The sequence below is a fragment of the Bison bison genome, unplaced genomic scaffold, assembly GCF_000754665.1.
Source record: "Bison bison bison isolate TAMUID 2011002044 unplaced genomic scaffold, Bison_UMD1.0 scf7180017864471, whole genome shotgun sequence".
NCBI lineage: Eukaryota > Metazoa > Chordata > Mammalia > Artiodactyla > Bovidae > Bison > Bison bison.
This window is the reverse complement of record NW_011495032.1, coordinates 18,701,836-18,721,001: the sequence shown is the minus strand read 5'-3', so window position 1 is coordinate 18,721,001 and position 19,166 is coordinate 18,701,836. Positions and strand designations below refer to the sequence as shown.

Here is a 19,166-nt window from a genome sequence, read left to right as displayed (position 1 = left end):
CAGACCCAGGACTGATCTCCTTTAGAATGGACTGGTTGGATCTCCTTGCAGTCCATGGGACTCTCAAGAGTCTTCTCCAAAACCACAGTTCAAAAGCATCAATTCTTCGGCACTCAGCTTTCTTCATAGTCCGGCTCTCACATCCATACATGACCACTGGAAAAACCATAGCCTTGACTAGACGGACCTTTGTTGGCAAAGTAATGTCTCTGCTTTAGAATATGCTATCTAAGTTGGTCATAACTTCCTTCCAAGGAATAAGCGTCTTTTAATTTCATGGCTGCAATCACACTAGCAAAGTAATGTTCAAAATTCTCCAAGCCAGGCTTCAGCAATACATGAACCATGAACTTCCAGATGTTCAAGCTGGTTTTAGAAAAGGCAGAGGAACCAGAGATCAAATTGCCAACATCCGCTGGATCATCGAAAAAGCAAGAGATTTCCAGAAAAAGATCTATCTCTGCCTTATTGACTATGCCAAAACCTTTGACTGTGTGGATCACAATAAACTGGAAAATTCTGAAAGAGATGTGAATACCAGACCATCTGACCTGCCTCTTGAGAAACCTGTATGTAGGTCAGGAAGCACAGTTAGAACTGGACATGGAACAACAGACTGGTTCCAAATAGGAAAAGGAGTTTGTCAAGGCTGTATATTGTCACCCTGCTTATTTAACTTCTATGCAGAGTGCCTTATGAGAAACACTGGTCTGGAAGAAGAACAAGCTGGAATCAAGATGGCTGGGAGAAACATCAATAACCTCAGATATGTAGATGACACCACCCTCATGGCAGAAAGTGAAGAGGAACTAAAAAGCCTCTTTTTGAAAGTGAAAGAGGAGAGTGAAAAAGTTGGCTTAAAGCTCAACATTCAGAAAACTAAGATCATGGCATCCGGTCCCATCGCTTCATGGGAAATAGACGGGGAAACAATGGAAACAGTGTTAGACTTTATTTTTCTGGGCCCCAAAATCACTGCAGATGGTGATTGCAGTCATGAAATTAAAAGACACTTACTCCTTGGGAGGAAAGTTATGACCAACCTAGATAGCATATTGAAAAGCAGAGACATTACTTTGCCAACAAGGTCTGTCTAGTCAAGGCTATGGTTTTCCAGTGGTCATGTATGGATGTGAGAGTTGGACTGTGAAGAAAGCTGAGCACTGAAGAATTGATGCTTTTGAACTGTGGTTTTGGAGAAGACTCTTGAGAGTCCCTTGTACTGCAAGGAGATCCTGGGAAGCCCTATGAAGAGAAGATATTAATTGACTTGTTTTGACTATTTTTATTTTTTTGTATTATTTTTTAGTTAACATTTTGAGTAAAGTTTGATTTTAATTATTCTAGAAGATATATGAATATACTATTATTAATTGAATTGCTATTATTAATTAAAAATAGAAACTGCCTTCAGTGCAACGTTCTTATCCTTAAAGTAGGATTTCAAGCAGATCAACTTTCACTTGACTGATGGGCCAGTCAGAATCCAGCAATTGCAGATGTTGTTTAAAACCATGAGTTTTAAACATTTTTTTTTTTTAACATGGAGTTTGGCATTTTTGTGTGTAAGGTATTGTGGAACACTGAGTGTTGGGTTTGAAAGTCTTGTATTCCTTGTAAGCAAGCAGATGTCATAGAGGAAGGAGCTGAGTAACACACGCTTAGTTGATTGCAACTTACCAACAAGTCACTTATTTCTCCTCTGGGGAAGAATGAAGATGTGGGGCAGGAAATCGGGGATTTTAGGGGGAAAAGTCTTTCTTTATGGAAGTCAAAGCACGGGAGTGAGGGTTTCTCTTACTGCAATAAGCCCTTGGATACTCCTGGAGTCTTGGCTCTCTGTCTCCATGTGCATTTTCGTTTTTTACCCAGTGGGTCCAGAAACTTCATTTCTTCTTTTCACTCTGAAGCTACCATTCAGCCACCTCCCCACACAAAGGGATTCCTCCACTGCCAGTGTGGGTTACTGGGGATACGTGTAGCCTTCTGGTTCTTACTCCTTGCTGTCCCCAAACCACCAGGACAGCTTTCTCATTCACTGTTGTGGGAAATAGAGGGGACAAAGGAACAAGTGTGAACAAATTGGGCAAATTCACGGGCATCTTCCATGTTTCTTCAGTTTAAATGTGTCAATTAAACTGCACCCGTCTGCCAAAACCATATTTTTCTCTGGTAGGAGTTGAAGTAGAGGATTTAAGTGTAAACCTTTCTTGTTTCTACTTACGTCCCAAGCATAATTTGAATGTGTCCTCTGCTCAAAACTGCTGCTGCTGCTGCTGCTAAGTCGCTTCAGTCGTGTCTGACTCTGTGCGACCCCATAGACGGCAGCCCACCAGGGCAGGTCCCCTGTCCCTGGGATTCTCCAGGCAAGAACACTGGAGTGGGTTGCCATTTCCTTCTCCAGTGCATAAAAGTGAAACTATCTGCCTGCAATTCTTACCATATTGTATAAAGATACAAATAGGTTTTCCCCCCACCTTGGTTTACATCAGTATCCACTGATACTGAGATGAGGTTATTTATTCACTCATTTATTAGTTTACTCCATTTTTTCTGTCACTTAATATGGTACACATATAGAGCCATTCACACAGAAAGACAAAAGGAGAATCCATGCCTTGAGTGACTGTTATTCCAGGGGAACTCAGCTTCATAGATGTAGGTCCTCTAAAGCTGTAATTTAGTGGGATTTAGAGTCTTTTCTTCTCCAATATTGGAGAAGGAAATGGCAACCCACTCCAGTGTTCTTGCCTGGAGAATCCCAGGGATGGGGGAGCCTGTTGGGCTGCCATCTATGGGGTCGCACAGAGTCAGACACAACTGACGCGACTTAGCAGCAGCAGCAACAGCAGAGAGTCTTTGCCGTTGCTTGCTAGATTGTTCTCTTCTGTTGTATTTTGTGGTGTTTTACATAGCTAAATTTCATGGAATGAAATTAGGCTTTGTATGTGTCCTTAAAAATTCTTTTCTTTTTCCTCTGCTTGTGAATACTCTGCATGAGTATGCCCTTCATCTGCTCCTGTGTGCCTTGTCCCTGTCACATCGCATGCATATTTGGCTTATTTAAGTTCTGTAGCAGCATCAGGAGGGGCACATGTTTTAGTATCCAAAAGCACTGATGATTTAAGAAAATTTCATATGTAGTTCTATCTTGGGAGGATAGCATATGTTTTTGTATTTTATGTGTTGATAACTTTTCCCCTAATTAATGTGTGGTTCATATCTGAAACCGATGACTTTACCTGAGTAGCTGGAGACTTCTTGGCAGCCTCAGAGAAGACTAGGCATTTCCACTCGCTGCAGACACCCCAAGTTGTCTAGAGCTTAATGCTATAATGGCACCTTGTTGTCTGTCCTGCTCCCAGAGGACCTGTTCCCCTCTGGATCCATTTCCATTTATTTATTCAAAGAATATTGACTGTGGAACTAGTCAGTATGAGGCATTAGAGGGCTAAAAATACATGAAGTAATAAAAACTTGGGTTATTGAAAATATCTATATGATTTTGAGTAAATGTATCATTGTGCATATCACCAATTCAATGGACATGAGTTTGAGCAAGCTCCAGGAGTTGGTGATAGTCAGGGAAGCCTGGTGTGCTGCAGTCCGTAGGATCAGAAAAAGTCAGACATGACTGAGCAACTGAACTGAACAGAGGTATGATAAAAGTATTTTATTCCAGACCAGGTTCATTTTGGCAGATTATATAATAGTAGTTATTTTTAGATTCATTAGTTTACTGTACAGAACAGTTTACAATGAAGAAAATATAACAAAAACAATTTAGTATCATGATTTTTTCAATTTAGCTGATCTGAATTCTCATTGATTCATATGGTATAGTTCCTAAAGAACTTAATTTATCACAGTTTGAAGCTAAATTTTAGTTCTAAGTTTGGCTTTTCTAGTAAAGAAAGAATATATTCTGCTAATGTAAATAGTAGATTCTTGTTGTTCAGTCGCTAAGTCGTGTCTGTGACGTAATGGACTGCAACACACCAGTCTTCCCTGTCCTTCACTATCTCCCGGAGTTTACTCAAACGCATGTCCATTGAATCAGTGATGCCATCCAGCCATCTCATCCTCTGTCGCTGCCTTCTCCTCCTGCCCTCAGTCTTTCCCAGCATGAAATCCTACTCAGAAGCTTTTGGTACTCACAGCTCCCTGTGAGTACTAGAAGGACTCATGGGATCTAAGATGGAGCATTTGGAATTAGGATCTCTGTTCATCACTGTTGCAGTTTCTCTCTTGTTGTCTGTTTTTCATCTCTGCTGGTCTCTATGGGCTTTATTCTGCAGTGAGGGTGAAGGCTTTCAGTAACTTCAGATTGGTGTACTCAGAGTCTTCCAAGTCTTGTGAAAAGCGCTTTTCTTCCTATCAGTATAGTAGTCCTTGGAAAGAATTGTGATTCGCTCTGGTTAGTCACACATACCCTCCTTCATGTTGCTTTGGAGATGGGACAATATGACTGACAGCTCACCACAACCACAGAACATAGAGGCGTGAAAAGCGGAAAGGGAAGGGTGTTGGATAGCCACAGGCCATGTATGTTTACTCAATCTGGCCTGATTGAGATTGTTCACCTAATTTGTTTTTCTTGTTCAGTTGCTAAGTCATCTTCAACTCTGCGACCTCATAGACTGTAGCATTCCAGGCTCCTCTATCCGCCACTATCTCCTGGAGTATGCTCAGATTCATGTTTATTGAGTCAGTGATGTTATCTTACCATCTTATCCTCTGCTGCCTCTTTCTCCTTTTGCCTTCAGTCTTTCCCACTGAAAGATTTTTCAATTGAAAGATCGTTGCCATTGAAAACCTAATACCTTTGTAGTAAAAAGAAATTGATTATTTTTAAGTTATGTAGTATTGCAAGTTATGATAAAAATGTAGATAATACTCTACTCTGTATATGTGCTAGGTCAAAAAATTTTTGTTCAAAGGGATTCTGACCACATTGAGTAATTATATCTTATTTTCTTTCAGGCCCTTGAGGAATATTTGGGAAGATGTAACAAGCAAATTGATGATATTGTCACGTTGGTTCGTGGCAAATTGTCCAAGCAAAATCGTGTTACTCTGGGAGCCCTTGTGGTGCTGGATGTCCATGCTAGAGATGTTCTCACAACACTTGTTAAAAAGAAAGTTAATGATGACTCAGACTTTGAATGGTTAAGTCAGCTTAGGTACTATTGGCAAGTAAGTAATATTACCGAATGTTATTACACAGCAATTCCAGATCACACCTGTTTAATTTGTGCTTGCTAGCTCACATAGGTGATAGTATTGGTAATACAGGATTTTTCTTGCTGATGGCTAACTATACCCAAACAAGCCTTCACCACATTGAAGATTAAGGCAGCCAAAATTTGTATGTCATGTGTATGAAAACTATGTGTATATCTATATCCAAATACATAGTTACATAGAAATATATATTCACATATAGACACACACAAACTCTGAGGAATTATAAAAACTTACTCAGTTGAAATTAGTCATTATGCTTGCTGAATCTGCAAAATGTTGAAACTAATCAGTTAAAATTTTTTTTTGATTCCTGATACATCTAAAGAATATACAAATCAGAATGTTTTAGTCTGATTTAGTCATTAAACTTTTCTCATATTGATCAGTTGAAGGAACCTAAAATATGATCTGGAGGAAGGCTTTTATCAGCAGATCTGGGTGGCTGGTGATGGCAGTCACCATCAGGGAAGCGGGAGGAGCAGGAACAGTACAGTGAACAAGCTTGGGCCTGTTGAGAGTGGGAAGAGAGAGCTGATGATTGGAGATACAGACTCGAAAATTCTCATCATAGTCACTTTTGTGAAAGGTTTTGGGGATGTATGCAGTGGAAGGAGAAGAGATAAAAGAACCAGAACCCTGGAACACTATATGAGGCTATGTGCATGGTGGTTAGGAGCCCAGACTGTGCATTCATAGTTTCTAATGCTATATCTTCCCCTTACCAGTTGTGTGACATTGGAAAGTTAAGTTGCTCTCTTCAGGCACCAGCTTCCTTAGATATAAAATGGTGATGATGATAATACTCTACAGTGAAAACTCATGGAACAAATGATTGAAAATATAGAAGAATAATGAACTATCTAAAAGAATAATTAAGAAAGCAATCCCTTTATAAGTGCTCAAAAAAATAAAATACCTAGGAATAAATTTAACCAAAAAAGTGAAGGCCCTATAAACTGAAAAATGTAAGACGCTAATGAAAGAAATTTAAGACATGAATAAAGGCAAAGATCTGTGTTCATGGATTGGAAGGATTAACATTATTAAAATGTCCATCTGGCTTACTTCACTCTGTATGATAGGTTCCAGTTTCATCCACCTCATTAGAACTGATTCAAACGTATTCTTTTTAATGGCTGAGTAATACTCCATTGTGTATATGTACCACTGCTTTCTTATCCATTCATCTGCTGATGGACATCTAGGTTGCTTCCATGTCCTGGCTATTATAAACAGTGCTGCGATGAACACTGGGGTACACGTGTCTCTTTCCCTTCTGGTTTCCTCAGTGTGTATGCCCAGCAGTGGGATTGCTGGATCATCAGACAGTTCTATTTCCAGTTTTTTAAGGAATCTCCACACTGTTCTCCATAGTGGCTGTACTAGTTTGCATTCCCACCAACAGTGTAAGAGGGTTCCCTTTTCTCCACACCCTCTCCAGCATTTATTGCTTGTGGACTTTTGGATCACAGCCATCCTGACTAACGCATATATATGGAATTTAGAAAGATGGTAACAATAATCCTGTATATGAGACAGCAAAAGAGACACTGATGTATAGAACAGTCTTTTGGACTCTGTGGGAGAGGGAGAGGGTGGGATGATTTGGGAGAATGGCATTGAAATATGTATAATATCATATGTGAAACGAGTCACCAGTCCAGGTTCGATGCACGATACTGGATACTTGGGGCTGGTGCACTGGGACGACCCAGAGGGATGGTATGGGGAGGGAGGAGGGAGGAGGGTTCAGGATGGGGAACACATGTATACTTGTGGCGGATTCATTTCGATATATGGTAAAACCAATATAATATTGTAAAGTTAAAAAAAAAAAAAAAAGTCCATACTTCCCAAAGCAATCTATAGATTTACTACAATTTCTATCAAAATTCCAATGGCATATTTCACACACACACAAAAAAAACAGAACATTCCTAATATTTTTATGGAAACAGGAAAAACCCCAAATAGAAAAGCAGTCTTGAGAAAGAGCAAAGCTGGAAGCATCACACTTCCTGATTTCAAGTTATATGACAAAGCTAAAGTAATAAATTAAGCTAAAGCTAAAGTAATAAAACCAGTATGGTATTGCCATAAAAACAGATACATAGATCATTGGAACAAAACAGAGTCCAGAAATAAATCTACATATGTATGGTAATTTATGACGAAGGAACCAAGACTATAAAATGTGGAAAGGACAATCTCTTTAATAAATGGTGTTGGGAAAACTGGAAAACCACATGCAAAAGAATGAAGTAGGACTGTTATCTTACATCATACCTCAAAATTAACTCAAAATGGATTAAAGAATTGAGTGTAAGACCTGAAACCATAAAACTCTTAGAGAAGTAAGCTCCTTGACTTGGTAATAGGGATTTTTTTTTTTTTTAATTTGACACCCAAATCAAAGCCAACAAGAGCAAAAAAAAAGAAAAAAAAAAACAAAACAAGTGGGACTACATCAAACTAAAGGCCTTTTGTACATCAAGGAAGACCATCAACAGAATGGGAAGGCAACCTACTGAAAAGGAGAAAATATTTGCAAATTATATATCTGATAAGAGGTTAAATCCAAAATAAAGAACACATACCATGGGATCTCACTTATATGTGGAATCTAAAAAACGAAAATAAAACAAAGAACAACACGAAACAAGCTGATATATAAAATATACTAGGGGTTCCCAAAGGCTGGGGGTGCGGGTTGAGAGGTGAGAGAAATGGGTGAAGGGAGTCAAAAGGTTCAAACTTCCAAGTACAAAACAAGTAATTCATGGGGATGTAATATATAGCATGACAACAATAGTTAATAATACTGTTTTGCATGCTTGAAACTCACAGGAAAAAAATTCTTTTACTATGTATGATGATGAATGTTGATTTATTATGATGATCATTTTGTAATAAATATAAGAATGGAATCATTATGTTATGTACCTGAAACTAATATAATATTGTATGTCAATTATACCTTAATAAAATAGTGTTAGCAAACTTAAAGAAAATATGAGAATGAACAAATATATTTTCCAAAGTTCTATGGAAAAAATTGAGGCCAGTAACTTCAAATCTTATCCAAGGAAATTAGATATTGAATTGTTCTACTTAATTAAATGATGTCTGAAAAGTCAATTTTAAAGGTATTGTTTATAGCATGGCTATTATTTATTAAAGAGCTTGAGATTTCATATTATTTAAATTTTACAGTTTAAGCTAACTTCATTTTATCTGATTTATATTAGGAAAATAATTTAGAAACAAAGATGATCAATGCTGGCTTACGATATGGATATGAATATCTGGGCAATTCCCCTAGGCTGGTTATTACTCCACTCACTGACAGATGTTACAGGTAAACTCATTAATTTAAAGATCTAATTGGAAAAAAAGCTTTCACTTATCTCTAGATCACTTAATTTTTTTAAGGACCAAAATATATCCTCTGTTATCTTTCCTGGACTATTCTTTTCTCAACTTGATCTTCAATTTCTTTTTTTTTTAATTTATATTTATTATTATTATTATTTTTTTACTTTACAATATTGTATTGGCTTTGCCATACATCAACATGCATCCACCACGGGTGTACACGTGTTCCCCATCCTGAACCCCCCTCCCACCTCCCTCCCTATCCCATCCCTCTGGGTCATCCCAGTGTACCAGCCCCAAGCTTCCTGTATCCTGCATCAAACCTGGACTGGCGATTCATTTCTTATATGATATTATACATGTTTTAATGCCATTCTCCCAAATCATCCCCCCGCCACCTCTCCCACAGAGTCCAAAAGACTGTTCTGTACATCTGTGTCTCTTTTGCTGTCTTGCATACAGGGTTGTCGTTACCATCTTTCTAAATTCCATATATATGCATTAGTATACTGTATTGGTGTTTTTCTTTCTGGCTTACTTCACTCTGTATAATCGGCTCCAGTTTCATCCACCTCATTAGAACTGATTCAAATGTATTCTTTTTCATGGCTGAGTAATACTCCATTGTGTATATGTACCACAGTTTTCTTATCCATTCATCTGTTGATGGACATCTAGGTTGCTGCCATGTCCTGGCTATAATAAACAGTGCTGCGATGAACATTGGGGACCTTCAGTTTCTTTCTCTGCTGACTTCTTCCTCTCGGCTCTAGACCTCTCAGCCCTAAGTATTGTTGGGCAGTGCTATTGCTTTTTTACATTGTTAGTTTCTCCTTCCTTCTTGAAACTTTTTGACTGTTCCTTTGGATCATTTGAGGCATCCTGTTTCATCCCTTAAATTGTATTTTCATGTAGTGCTTTGTGTCATGCTTCATGGTTTCCTGAATGTTCTCATCTACTCTTAGACTTTTTAAAAATTTTATTTATTTATGTATTCGGCTGCACATGGTCTTAGTTGTGGCACCTGGGAGGCTTGATCTTTGTTGTGATATGAGAACTCTTAGTTGTGGCATGTGGGATCTAGTTCCCTGACCAGGAATTGAACCCAGGGCTATCTGCATTGAGATGCTTGGAGCCTTAGCCACTGGACCACCAAGGAAGTCTCTACTCTTTAGGCTTTAACAGCCTACATCCTGAAGATCCCCAAACCAGTGCCTCCAGCCAAGGCTTCTCTCCTGTAAGGTTTCACCACACACATACTGGTAGATATCTCCATTATATATCTCATAGGTGTTTACATGTACATTATTTTCTGTTGTCCTGAATAATAAAAGACCTTTATTTTTAACTTCCAGTTTCCATTCACCATATTCCAGATTTGTTAAATACTAAATTAAACTTCATTTTTTCATTTTCTTCCAATGTAACTAGTTTACTAATTTCAGGATGCAAGCAGAAAGCAGTTTTATCCTTTTTTATCACTATTCTTTTAAACTTGCTCTATCAAATATTATCCCCATTTATGGATAAAATCTAGGATACTCTACTGTTTCTCAGATATTCCCTACTCTTTCTGGTGACTCTAATATATTAATAAATAGAATTATTCTTTTCAGATGTTAAAAGTCCATTTAGGTATAAAATCAGTTACTATTTTTCATCCAATTTAAAACGTCCCTTCCTCCCAGGTCAAGCTTGACTCAAACTTGTGGCCTGCATTTGGGAAGGTACTGATAAATGTGGTCAATCTTTTGTCATTATTATCCCTATCCATTGCACCCTCCCCTCGATAGCCCTTCTTTTGGCCTCTCCAGTGTTGGAATTTGATAGAGGAGAGGCGAAGGAAAGGGAGAGGTAGGTTTACAGGTGACCGGTGTCTTGGGTAACAACTACCTTTTGCTGTCTAGTGCCCTCCATGATGGCACAAGTTCAGACGTACCAGATGTCCCAAGGGATGTTTATGTGGATTTGGGAAGCCCCCAATCACCTGATCCTCCCACCTGTGGAAAATGCCTTCTCTGGCTGGCTGCTGGTGACTTTTGCTTCAGCCTCTACTGAGGTCGACTACACACAGACCCTCTTCCTGGGGTCTTCTCTGATTCTACGTGGGTCTACTGCACCTGGGCCCATTCAGCTTAACTCAAGACTGGCTCCCTACCAGTGGGATCTAGACCTTGTCAGATGATACATGTGTTTTACCATCAGTAAGAGTGCATCTTTCTTACTGTCCTGTTTTCTCCTACTCTGCCATCAGCAGAAACTGCAGGCATCCTCTTGACTAAATATTTTAAAGCTCTCAGCTTGGGGGTTTAGTCGAAATTCTAATACAAGCTGATCTCTATTTATATACTGTTACACATTTTTACAACTAATATGTAGGTGAGTGAAGTGAGTGAGTGAAGTTGCTCAGTCGTGTCCGACTCTTTGCGACACCATGAACTGTAGCCAACCAGGCTTCTCAGTCCGTGGGATTTTCCAGGCAAGAGTACTGGAGTGGGTTGCCATTTCCTTCTCCAGGGGATCTTCCCAACCCATAGCTTTGACTATATGGACCTTTGTTGGCAAAGTAATGTCTCTGCTTTTCAATAGGTTTATTGTAGCTTTTAATACGCTATCTAGGTTTGTCATAGTTTTTCTTCCAAGGAGTAAGCATCTTTTAATTTCATGGCTGCAGTCACCGTCTGGAGTGATTTTGGAGCCCAGAAAATAGTCTGTCACTGTTTCTGTTGTTTCCCCATCACTTTGCCATGAAGTGATGGGACCGGATGCCATGATCTTAGTTTTCTGAATGTCGAGCTTTAAGGCAACTTTTCCCCTCTCCTCTTTCACCTTCATCAAGAGGCTCTTTAGTTCCTCTTTGCTTTCTGCCACAAGGGTGGTGTCATCTGCGTATCTGAGGTTATTGATATTTCTCCTGGCAATCTTGATTCCAGCTTCACCCAGCCCTGCATTCCACATGATGTACTCTACATATAAGTTAAAATGCCTCTTGCTCTTCTTTTTCTCTTGGTCTTCACTAGATTGTTGTTGTTCAGTCTCTCAGTTGTGTCCAACTCTTTGCTACCCCATGGACTGCAGCACAACAGACTTCCCTGTCCTTCACTGTCTCCCAGAGTTTGCCCAAACTCATATCCATTTAGTCGATGATGCCATCCAACCATCTCATCCTCTTTTCCTCCTGCCCAAAATTTTTCTCAGCATCAGGGTCTTTTCCAATAGATTAGCTAGGTGTAAAACTGTAGATGAACAGTAATTTCCCCTCAGCTCTCCAAAGATATTATTCTACTGGAATTTATTGCTACTGCTGACTAGTCTGTTATTCTAATTATTAGTTTTATTCCTTTATAAGTAACTTTCTCCATTGTAGTTTTTAAGGTTTTCTCTTTATTTGTTGATGTTCACTGGATGTTATTAGATGTGAAGGAGTTTTTATTTATCCTACTTGGGACTTTTTCTAGTTAATATCTTTCTTCAATTCTAGCAAATTTTCAGCCATTGTTTTTAGAATTTTGCCTTTTCCCCATTCTTTTCCTTCTTTTTTCTATGTCTTTAACTTTTCTTATTGTTGGCCTCTTTCCCTGGGTGATATCCTCCTACTTATCTTCTAGTGTGCATAATTCTGTTTCTGCATGTTTTCTCTGCTATTTATTCTGTTCATTGAATTTTCAAAAGTTCAGATATTATGTTTTTCATTGCTAGATTTCAGGTTTCCTCTTTTATGAGATTGACTTCTTTTTTTCCTCAGAATTGTCTGATGTCTATTGCTTTTTATTTAAAATCTTCCTAAACCACCAGGATACGAAAGAAGGCAGAGTGCCATATATACAGTAGCCCTCTCAGACCATTGTCCAACTGCCTAACTGCCTTTGTCATTGCAAGTCTGATTCTTAATTTTGATCTCTCTTTCTGGTTTTAACTGTGAGCTCATTTTAGTAGGATTGTTTCCCCAGGTGGTCTTGCATTTCTCATTTGTGGAGGTGTCCATGTGGAACAGTTTTACATTTATCTCTGTGGAGGGCTCTAGGGTTTTCTCTGGTCCAGAACAAAAATTTAATGTTAATTTCTCAGTTTGGGTTCATATGCCCATCAGTAGCCATTCCCTTCTCCAGTGGATCTTTCTGACCCAGGGATCAAACTGGGGTCTTCTGCATTGCAGGTGGATTCTTTACCAGCTGAGCTACCGGGGAATGGAAATTTGATGGCACCCTTTATGAATGATGTCGATTTCTCACTGGGCACTGCATGAAGTATAAGCTTCCTGTCCCTTCATTGACTCTTCTTTGTCTCCTGAGTAGGCTGCTAAAGTAATTTTAGTTCCCATTTATACCCAAGGCAACCTTTCAGATCTTCTGGGTTTAAATAGTGAATCCAGCTCCTCAGCTTGCTCAGTTCTAAGAACTTTTGTTTCTGTGTGGGTATAAATGCACTGTGTTTATTTACAAATTCCAAACCAATGTGCATCTCTACAGCTTTATCACCTAATTACTTTTCCAGCTATGCATTGTCTCTTCTTTGATAATTTGCTTTTCATTCTCTCAAAAATGGTTCTATATTTCCAAAGTTATCATTTTTTATGTAGCATTTCCATATGCTTGCAGTAGGGTAATTGCATGGTTCAGGATCAACTGAATTCTCCAGAAGTCAGCATTGAATTTCAAAGATGAGTTTGTTCTGATTTTGTCACATATACAGCTATTCAGAAGTAAAATATAAAACAGACAAAGATTTTCATGGGTTAGGAAGGAAGGAATTTTTGCTGAGGAAGTATAAAATTTGGCTCTTGATTTAAAGTTTTTTCTGAATGTATATAAAAATCACATTATTATACAAAGATTGTTTATTTCTTATATTTCAGAACCTTATTTGGAGCCCTTCATCTGCACCTTGGAGGAGCACCTGAGGGGCCAGCTGGCACTGGAAAGACTGAAACTACTAAAGATTTAGCCAAAGCTGTAGCCAAGCAGTGTGTTGTTTTCAACTGCTCTGATGGGTTGGACTACCTGGCTCTAGGAAAATTCTTTAAGGTTTGAGTTTACTCCTCATTTATGATATGATAACTTCTCAGAAAGACTTTTTATAATGAAACATAATTTGATGCATATAAAAGACTTCCTGTAAGTAGAGTTATATCAAAAGCTTATTTGAGAAGGAGTTCTACTTCCCTCTCAGATAGTAAAGAATCCACCTGCAACATAGGAGACCCAGGTTCAATCCCTAGGTCAGGAAGATCCCCTGGAGAAGGGAATGGCAACCCACTCCAGTATCCTTGCCATAGAATTCCATGGACTGAGGAGCCTGGTGGGCTGCAGTCCTTTGGGTTGCAGGGTGGGACACGACTGAGCTGATTAACACTTTCACACTTTCTACCTCCCTCTTCAGTCCTTGCTTTATAAAGGGTCAGTATTCCTGATAGTAATGAATGAGTGGTATCCCTTCAATACACTGGACAACTAGAAGTTTGAGAACCATTAATTTAAGTGAAAGTTGCTCAGTTATGTCCGAGTCTTTGTGACCCCATATGTATAGTCCATGGAATTCTCCAGGCCAGAATACTGGAATGGGTAGCCTTTCCCTTCTCTGGGGATCTTCCCAACCCAGGAATTGAACCCAGGTATCCCTCATTGCAGGCAGATTCTTTACCAACTGAGCCACAAGGCAAGCACAAGAATACTGGAATGGGTAGCCTATCCCTTCTCCAGTGGATCTTCCCGACCCCGGAATTGAACCTGGGTCTCCTACATTGCAGGCAGACTCTTTACCAACTGAGCTATATTGCATCATGTAAATACTGAGTTCTCTAAAGACTTCATTATTAATAAGTTATGATTCAATAATTTACTTTTATAGACACATTCTATTTAATCTTTTTGGTGAACTTGAAATCCTTTTGTTTTTTTCTTATTCTGAGTCAGACTCCCACTCTTACGAGTTAGTAAGATTGCAAAAAGGGGAGTGAAAGATATAAAGTCCCTGGCTAAGTTCACTGAGTAACCTTTGAACATCTGGTCATTTTGATGCTTTGTTGCTATAGTTTGTTGTTCTTTAAAATATTAGGTGGCACAGTTGAACACAAAATTATCCATGTGGGATTATGAGTTCCACTTGCTTGTTTTTTTAATTTCTATTTTTGTATACTTTGCAAATTAAAATTTAATGATTCTTTAATCCTTAATTTTCAAAGAAGCTCCAGAAAAAGTTAATATTGAAAAAATACTCAAATCATTTGTGTACCTATGACTGATTTGTGTTGATGTCTGGCAGAAACCAATGCCATATTGTAAAGCAATTGTCTTTCAATTAAAAATAAACAAATTAAAAAAAAATTACTAGGCTATCCCACAGTATAAAAACATTATAAATAAAGAACAAATAAACATGTTTTAGGATAAAAAAAAAACCTACTCACACTAACAAAACATAACAACCGTACCCTATGAGTAAACTATTCCTGACTGAAATATGGCCTAGTCATTTTATAAAAGATTTGGAACATAAGAAGTTTCTATATTTTTGACACTGAAACAATTAGAATAATAGTAAAAGAAAGGAAAATATTATAATAAGTAAAATATGAAGAAAACATTTGAATGATCAGTAACTATTTCAATCATCCTCTATAATGATATACAACCTCACTGTAATGATTATTAAAGAAATAAACAGCAAATCTAAAAGATTCTCTGTGTACTTTAAATAGCCATTATATTCCTAAATGTTTCAAGAAAATTCTGGTATGCACTAAGTTTTCAAATCTATATAATAATATTCTTAATTCTTTGAAATAGATTCATATATTAAAATATTGGACTCTATGGGAGAGGGAGAGGGTGGGAAGATTTGGGAGAATGGCATTGAAACATGTAAAATATCATGTGTGAAACGAGTTGCCAGTCCAGGTTCGATGCACGATACTGGATGCTTGGGGCTAGTGCACTGGGACGACCCAGAGGGATGGTATGGGGAGGGAGGAGGGAGGAGGGTTCAGGATGGGGAACACATGTATACCTGTGGCGGATTCATTTTGATATTTGGCAAAACTAATACAATTATGTAAAGTTTAAAAAAAAATATTATTTTGTTATTGATAAGTATTGACTATATGGACAATTTATATTAGGATCATGCTGAATAACGGGGGTACAAAATTAAAAAGACAGAGATCTTACTAGAACCTCACAATCTGTATAACTCTGAAGACGTGAATTCACAAGCATTTTGTTCTCTGTGATTTCTAATCCTTTTATTATATCATGTGTTAGATTTCTAAGTCTTAAGAGTCTTCACTAAATGGTGAAAATGTACTATTCTTTGACATGCATGGTGTTCATGTTTAATCCAGTGTGTTTGAGTAGATGGAACTGTACATAAATCCAAGGTTAGCCACTATTAGATATGTGGCATTGTACTAAATACTTAACATCTTATGTGACATAGCCCTAGTTTCCTTGTATAAAAGATATATACAAAGTGCCATGCATCATGTCCTGCATATTATAGGTACTTAGGGAAATACACATACATACATATACAATCTGGAGGATGTACACTCAATAATCATTTTTGCATTTCTTAAAAATTTAATTTGAATTTGGACTCAGCTACTCAAGTTTGACTTTCCAGTTTTTCCTATGACCACATGGCACATAGTTACTTGTGAGGTAGCTGTAAGTTAGAATTGCAAGCTGGGGCCTCCGACAGCGTTAGCTGCTCATTAAGGTACTCAGGTTACAGGGTAGTCTCATTGACAACAGGGGTCACCTTATTTAAAGGATTATTACAATCCATTCTATGGAGTCCGTAAGGAAAAAGCGAATAAAATCAACTTGTAACTAAAAAATAAGAAAGGCTTTGAAATTATAGATATACATCTAAATGCCAAAAAATACACAGAGAAAGTAAAAATCAATTGGAAAATTTTTCAATTCATCAAACTCTTTATTCATGCAGAATAATGAATTGGTAATAAAAGAGTAAGCTGTCTTTAAAGATAAAGGTGAATAAGCAATTTCCTTGATAGGATATTAAATCTGTGAGGAGATGAGGTGAAAATACAACATTTCAATGTAATATTCAATCAGATAAAATTGAAATTTTTCATTACTCTTTTCTCCCAGGGACTGTTATCTTGTGGTGCCTGGGCTTGCTTCGATGAGTTTAACAGAATTGATTTGGAAGTGCTGTCTGTGGTTGCTCAACAAATTCTTACTATCCAAAGAGGTAACGGACTAGTTTGTCTCTGCATTGTGTGAAAACAGTAGAAATATAGGACATAATGAATGGCACGAGTCACATTTATATGTGGAATTGCTAAGTCATTTCATTCTTGATTACCCACAGGTATTAATGCAGGCGCTGATTTACTCGTGTTTGAAGGAACTGAATTAAAACTTGACCCCACGTGTGCTGTCTTTATAACAATGAACCCTGGATATGCTGGACGATCAGAACTGCCTGATAATCTAAAGGTACAGAAAAGGCAGTTATATAATCTGTTTCCTTGCTGTGATTTACAAAGTTAATATATAAAAAGAACATGCTCTTCTTGAATTTTACATAAAACATTTCCTTTTAGATGTTATATTTTAGACAACTGTTTTAGAAAAATTTTGAAGCTTTGATTACCTTTAAAAAATATGAAATTTCCAGAACTTCTATTTTAAAACTGATGATAAGTATAAAAATTGGAAAACATAGGAAATATTGGAAAAGGTACCTATTCTACTGTTTGCTGCTGCTGCTGCTGCTGCTAAGTCGCTTCAGTCGTGTCCGACTCTGTGCGACCCCATAGACGGCAGCCCACTAGGCTCCTCTGTCCCTGGGATTCTCCAGGCAAGAATAGTGGAGTGGGTTGCCATTTCCTTCTCCAATGCATGAAAGTGAACAGTGAAAGTGAAGTCGCTCAGTTGTGCCCGACTCTTAGCGACCCCATGGACTGCAGCCCACCAGGCTCCTCCGTCCATGGGATTTTCCAGGCAAGAGTACTGTTTACTGTATGGTATTCCTCAATATTAAATGTTGAAATCAGACAATTGTGAATACTGGGGGAAGGTCTGTTCATGTTAATATTATAATATGAGCATTTTTCTATCTTCATGAACATAATTCAAACTGTAAATAAGTTTATTGAACTGTGTTTACAGTTTGAAATTTCTATTGCATTTAGTTTTCCTTCTTTATAGATAATACTGCAATGGGAAATTTTTACTTAAGGCTTTTCTCTATTTTAAGGTATTTCATTAGGAGATTCATAGGACCAAGAGCTGTGTTGCTGAATTGCCTCTAACAGAGGTTGAAACAATTTACATCCCATATCAATGCTCAGTTCTCCTTAATATCTAGCATTTTGTTTTCTTGTAAGAACAAAATAGCTAATTGACTAGACTAGAATCTTCATTAAAAAAAAAACATTGCTTATTAGTGAAATATGATCTTTCCCCCATATCTTTGTTAGACCTTTTATATCCTTTTATGGTGAACTGCAAGTTTATGGCTAGTGCATGGAGAAAAAAGGCTGAATAATAATAATACAGTGGTAATTGCAGATCCAAAACCAAGTTTTCTGACTCTAAATCCTACATTCCTTCCATTATTCACATTTTTAGAATGACAGCTTCTTAGATTAGGTGAGGTATTTTTCTTTTCCACCAAAAAATTTTTTGATTGGACCAACTGCTGCCAAGAATTTTTGTGGTATTTCTATTCCTTGGACTTTTCTTTGCTTGATGTGATGTTTTAATACTTTGCCTTTGTGAAGGAAAGTATGATTTAAAAATGCAAATTGGTAAATCCTCCTTCATCTAAGAAGCATTTTGCGACTTTTTATTCCAATGTACATTTGGAAAAATATACATTCCAATTTATATTGGAAAAAAGCAAAATGGCTGTCTGCGCAGGCCTTACAAATAGCTGTGAAAAGAAGAGAAGTGAAAAGCAAAGGAGAAAAGGAAAGATATACCCATTTGAGTGCAGAGTTCCAAAGAATAGCAAGAAGAGATAAGAAAGCCTTCCTCAGTGATCAGTGCAAAGAAATAGAGGAAAACAATAGAATGGGAAAGACTAGAGATCTCTTCAAGAAAATTAGAGCTACCAAGGGAACATTTCATGCAAAGATGCGTTCAATAAAGGACAGAAATGGTATGGACCTAACAGAAGCAGAAGATATTAAGAAGAGATGGCAAGAATACACAGAAGAACTGTATAAAAAAAGATCTTCACAGCCCAGATAATCACAATGGTGTGATCACTCACCTAGAGCCAGACATCCTGGAATGTGAAGTCAAGTGGGCCTTAGAAAGCATCACTATGAACAAAGCTAGTGGAGGGGATGGAATTCCAGTTGAGCTATTCCAAATCCTGAAAGATGATGCTGTGAAAGTGCTGCACTCAATATGCCAGCAAATTTGGAAAACTCAGCAGTGGCCACAGGACTGGAAAAGGTCAGTTTTCATTCCAATCCCAAAGAAAGGCAATGCCAAAGAATGCTGAAACTACCGCACAATTGCACTCATCTCACACGCTAGTAAAGTAATGCTCAAAATTCTCCA

The 19,166-nt window shown here is 37.8% G+C and overlaps 1 protein-coding gene across 1 annotated transcript in view; it reads left to right on the top strand.

Annotated features, from left to right (window-relative positions):
* Nucleotides 1–19,166, top strand: part of DNAH7 (dynein, axonemal, heavy chain 7) — a 260,726-nt gene that overhangs the window by 94,644 nt on the left and 146,916 nt on the right. Inside the window, exons 23-27 of the mRNA XM_010860857.1 lie at nt 4,984–5,196; nt 8,496–8,605; nt 13,478–13,646; nt 16,737–16,839; nt 16,960–17,087. Of these exons, the coding sequence (XP_010859159.1) occupies nt 4,984–5,196; nt 8,496–8,605; nt 13,478–13,646; nt 16,737–16,839; nt 16,960–17,087 (723 nt within the window). The remainder of the gene's footprint in view (nt 1–4,983; nt 5,197–8,495; nt 8,606–13,477; nt 13,647–16,736; nt 16,840–16,959; nt 17,088–19,166) is intronic.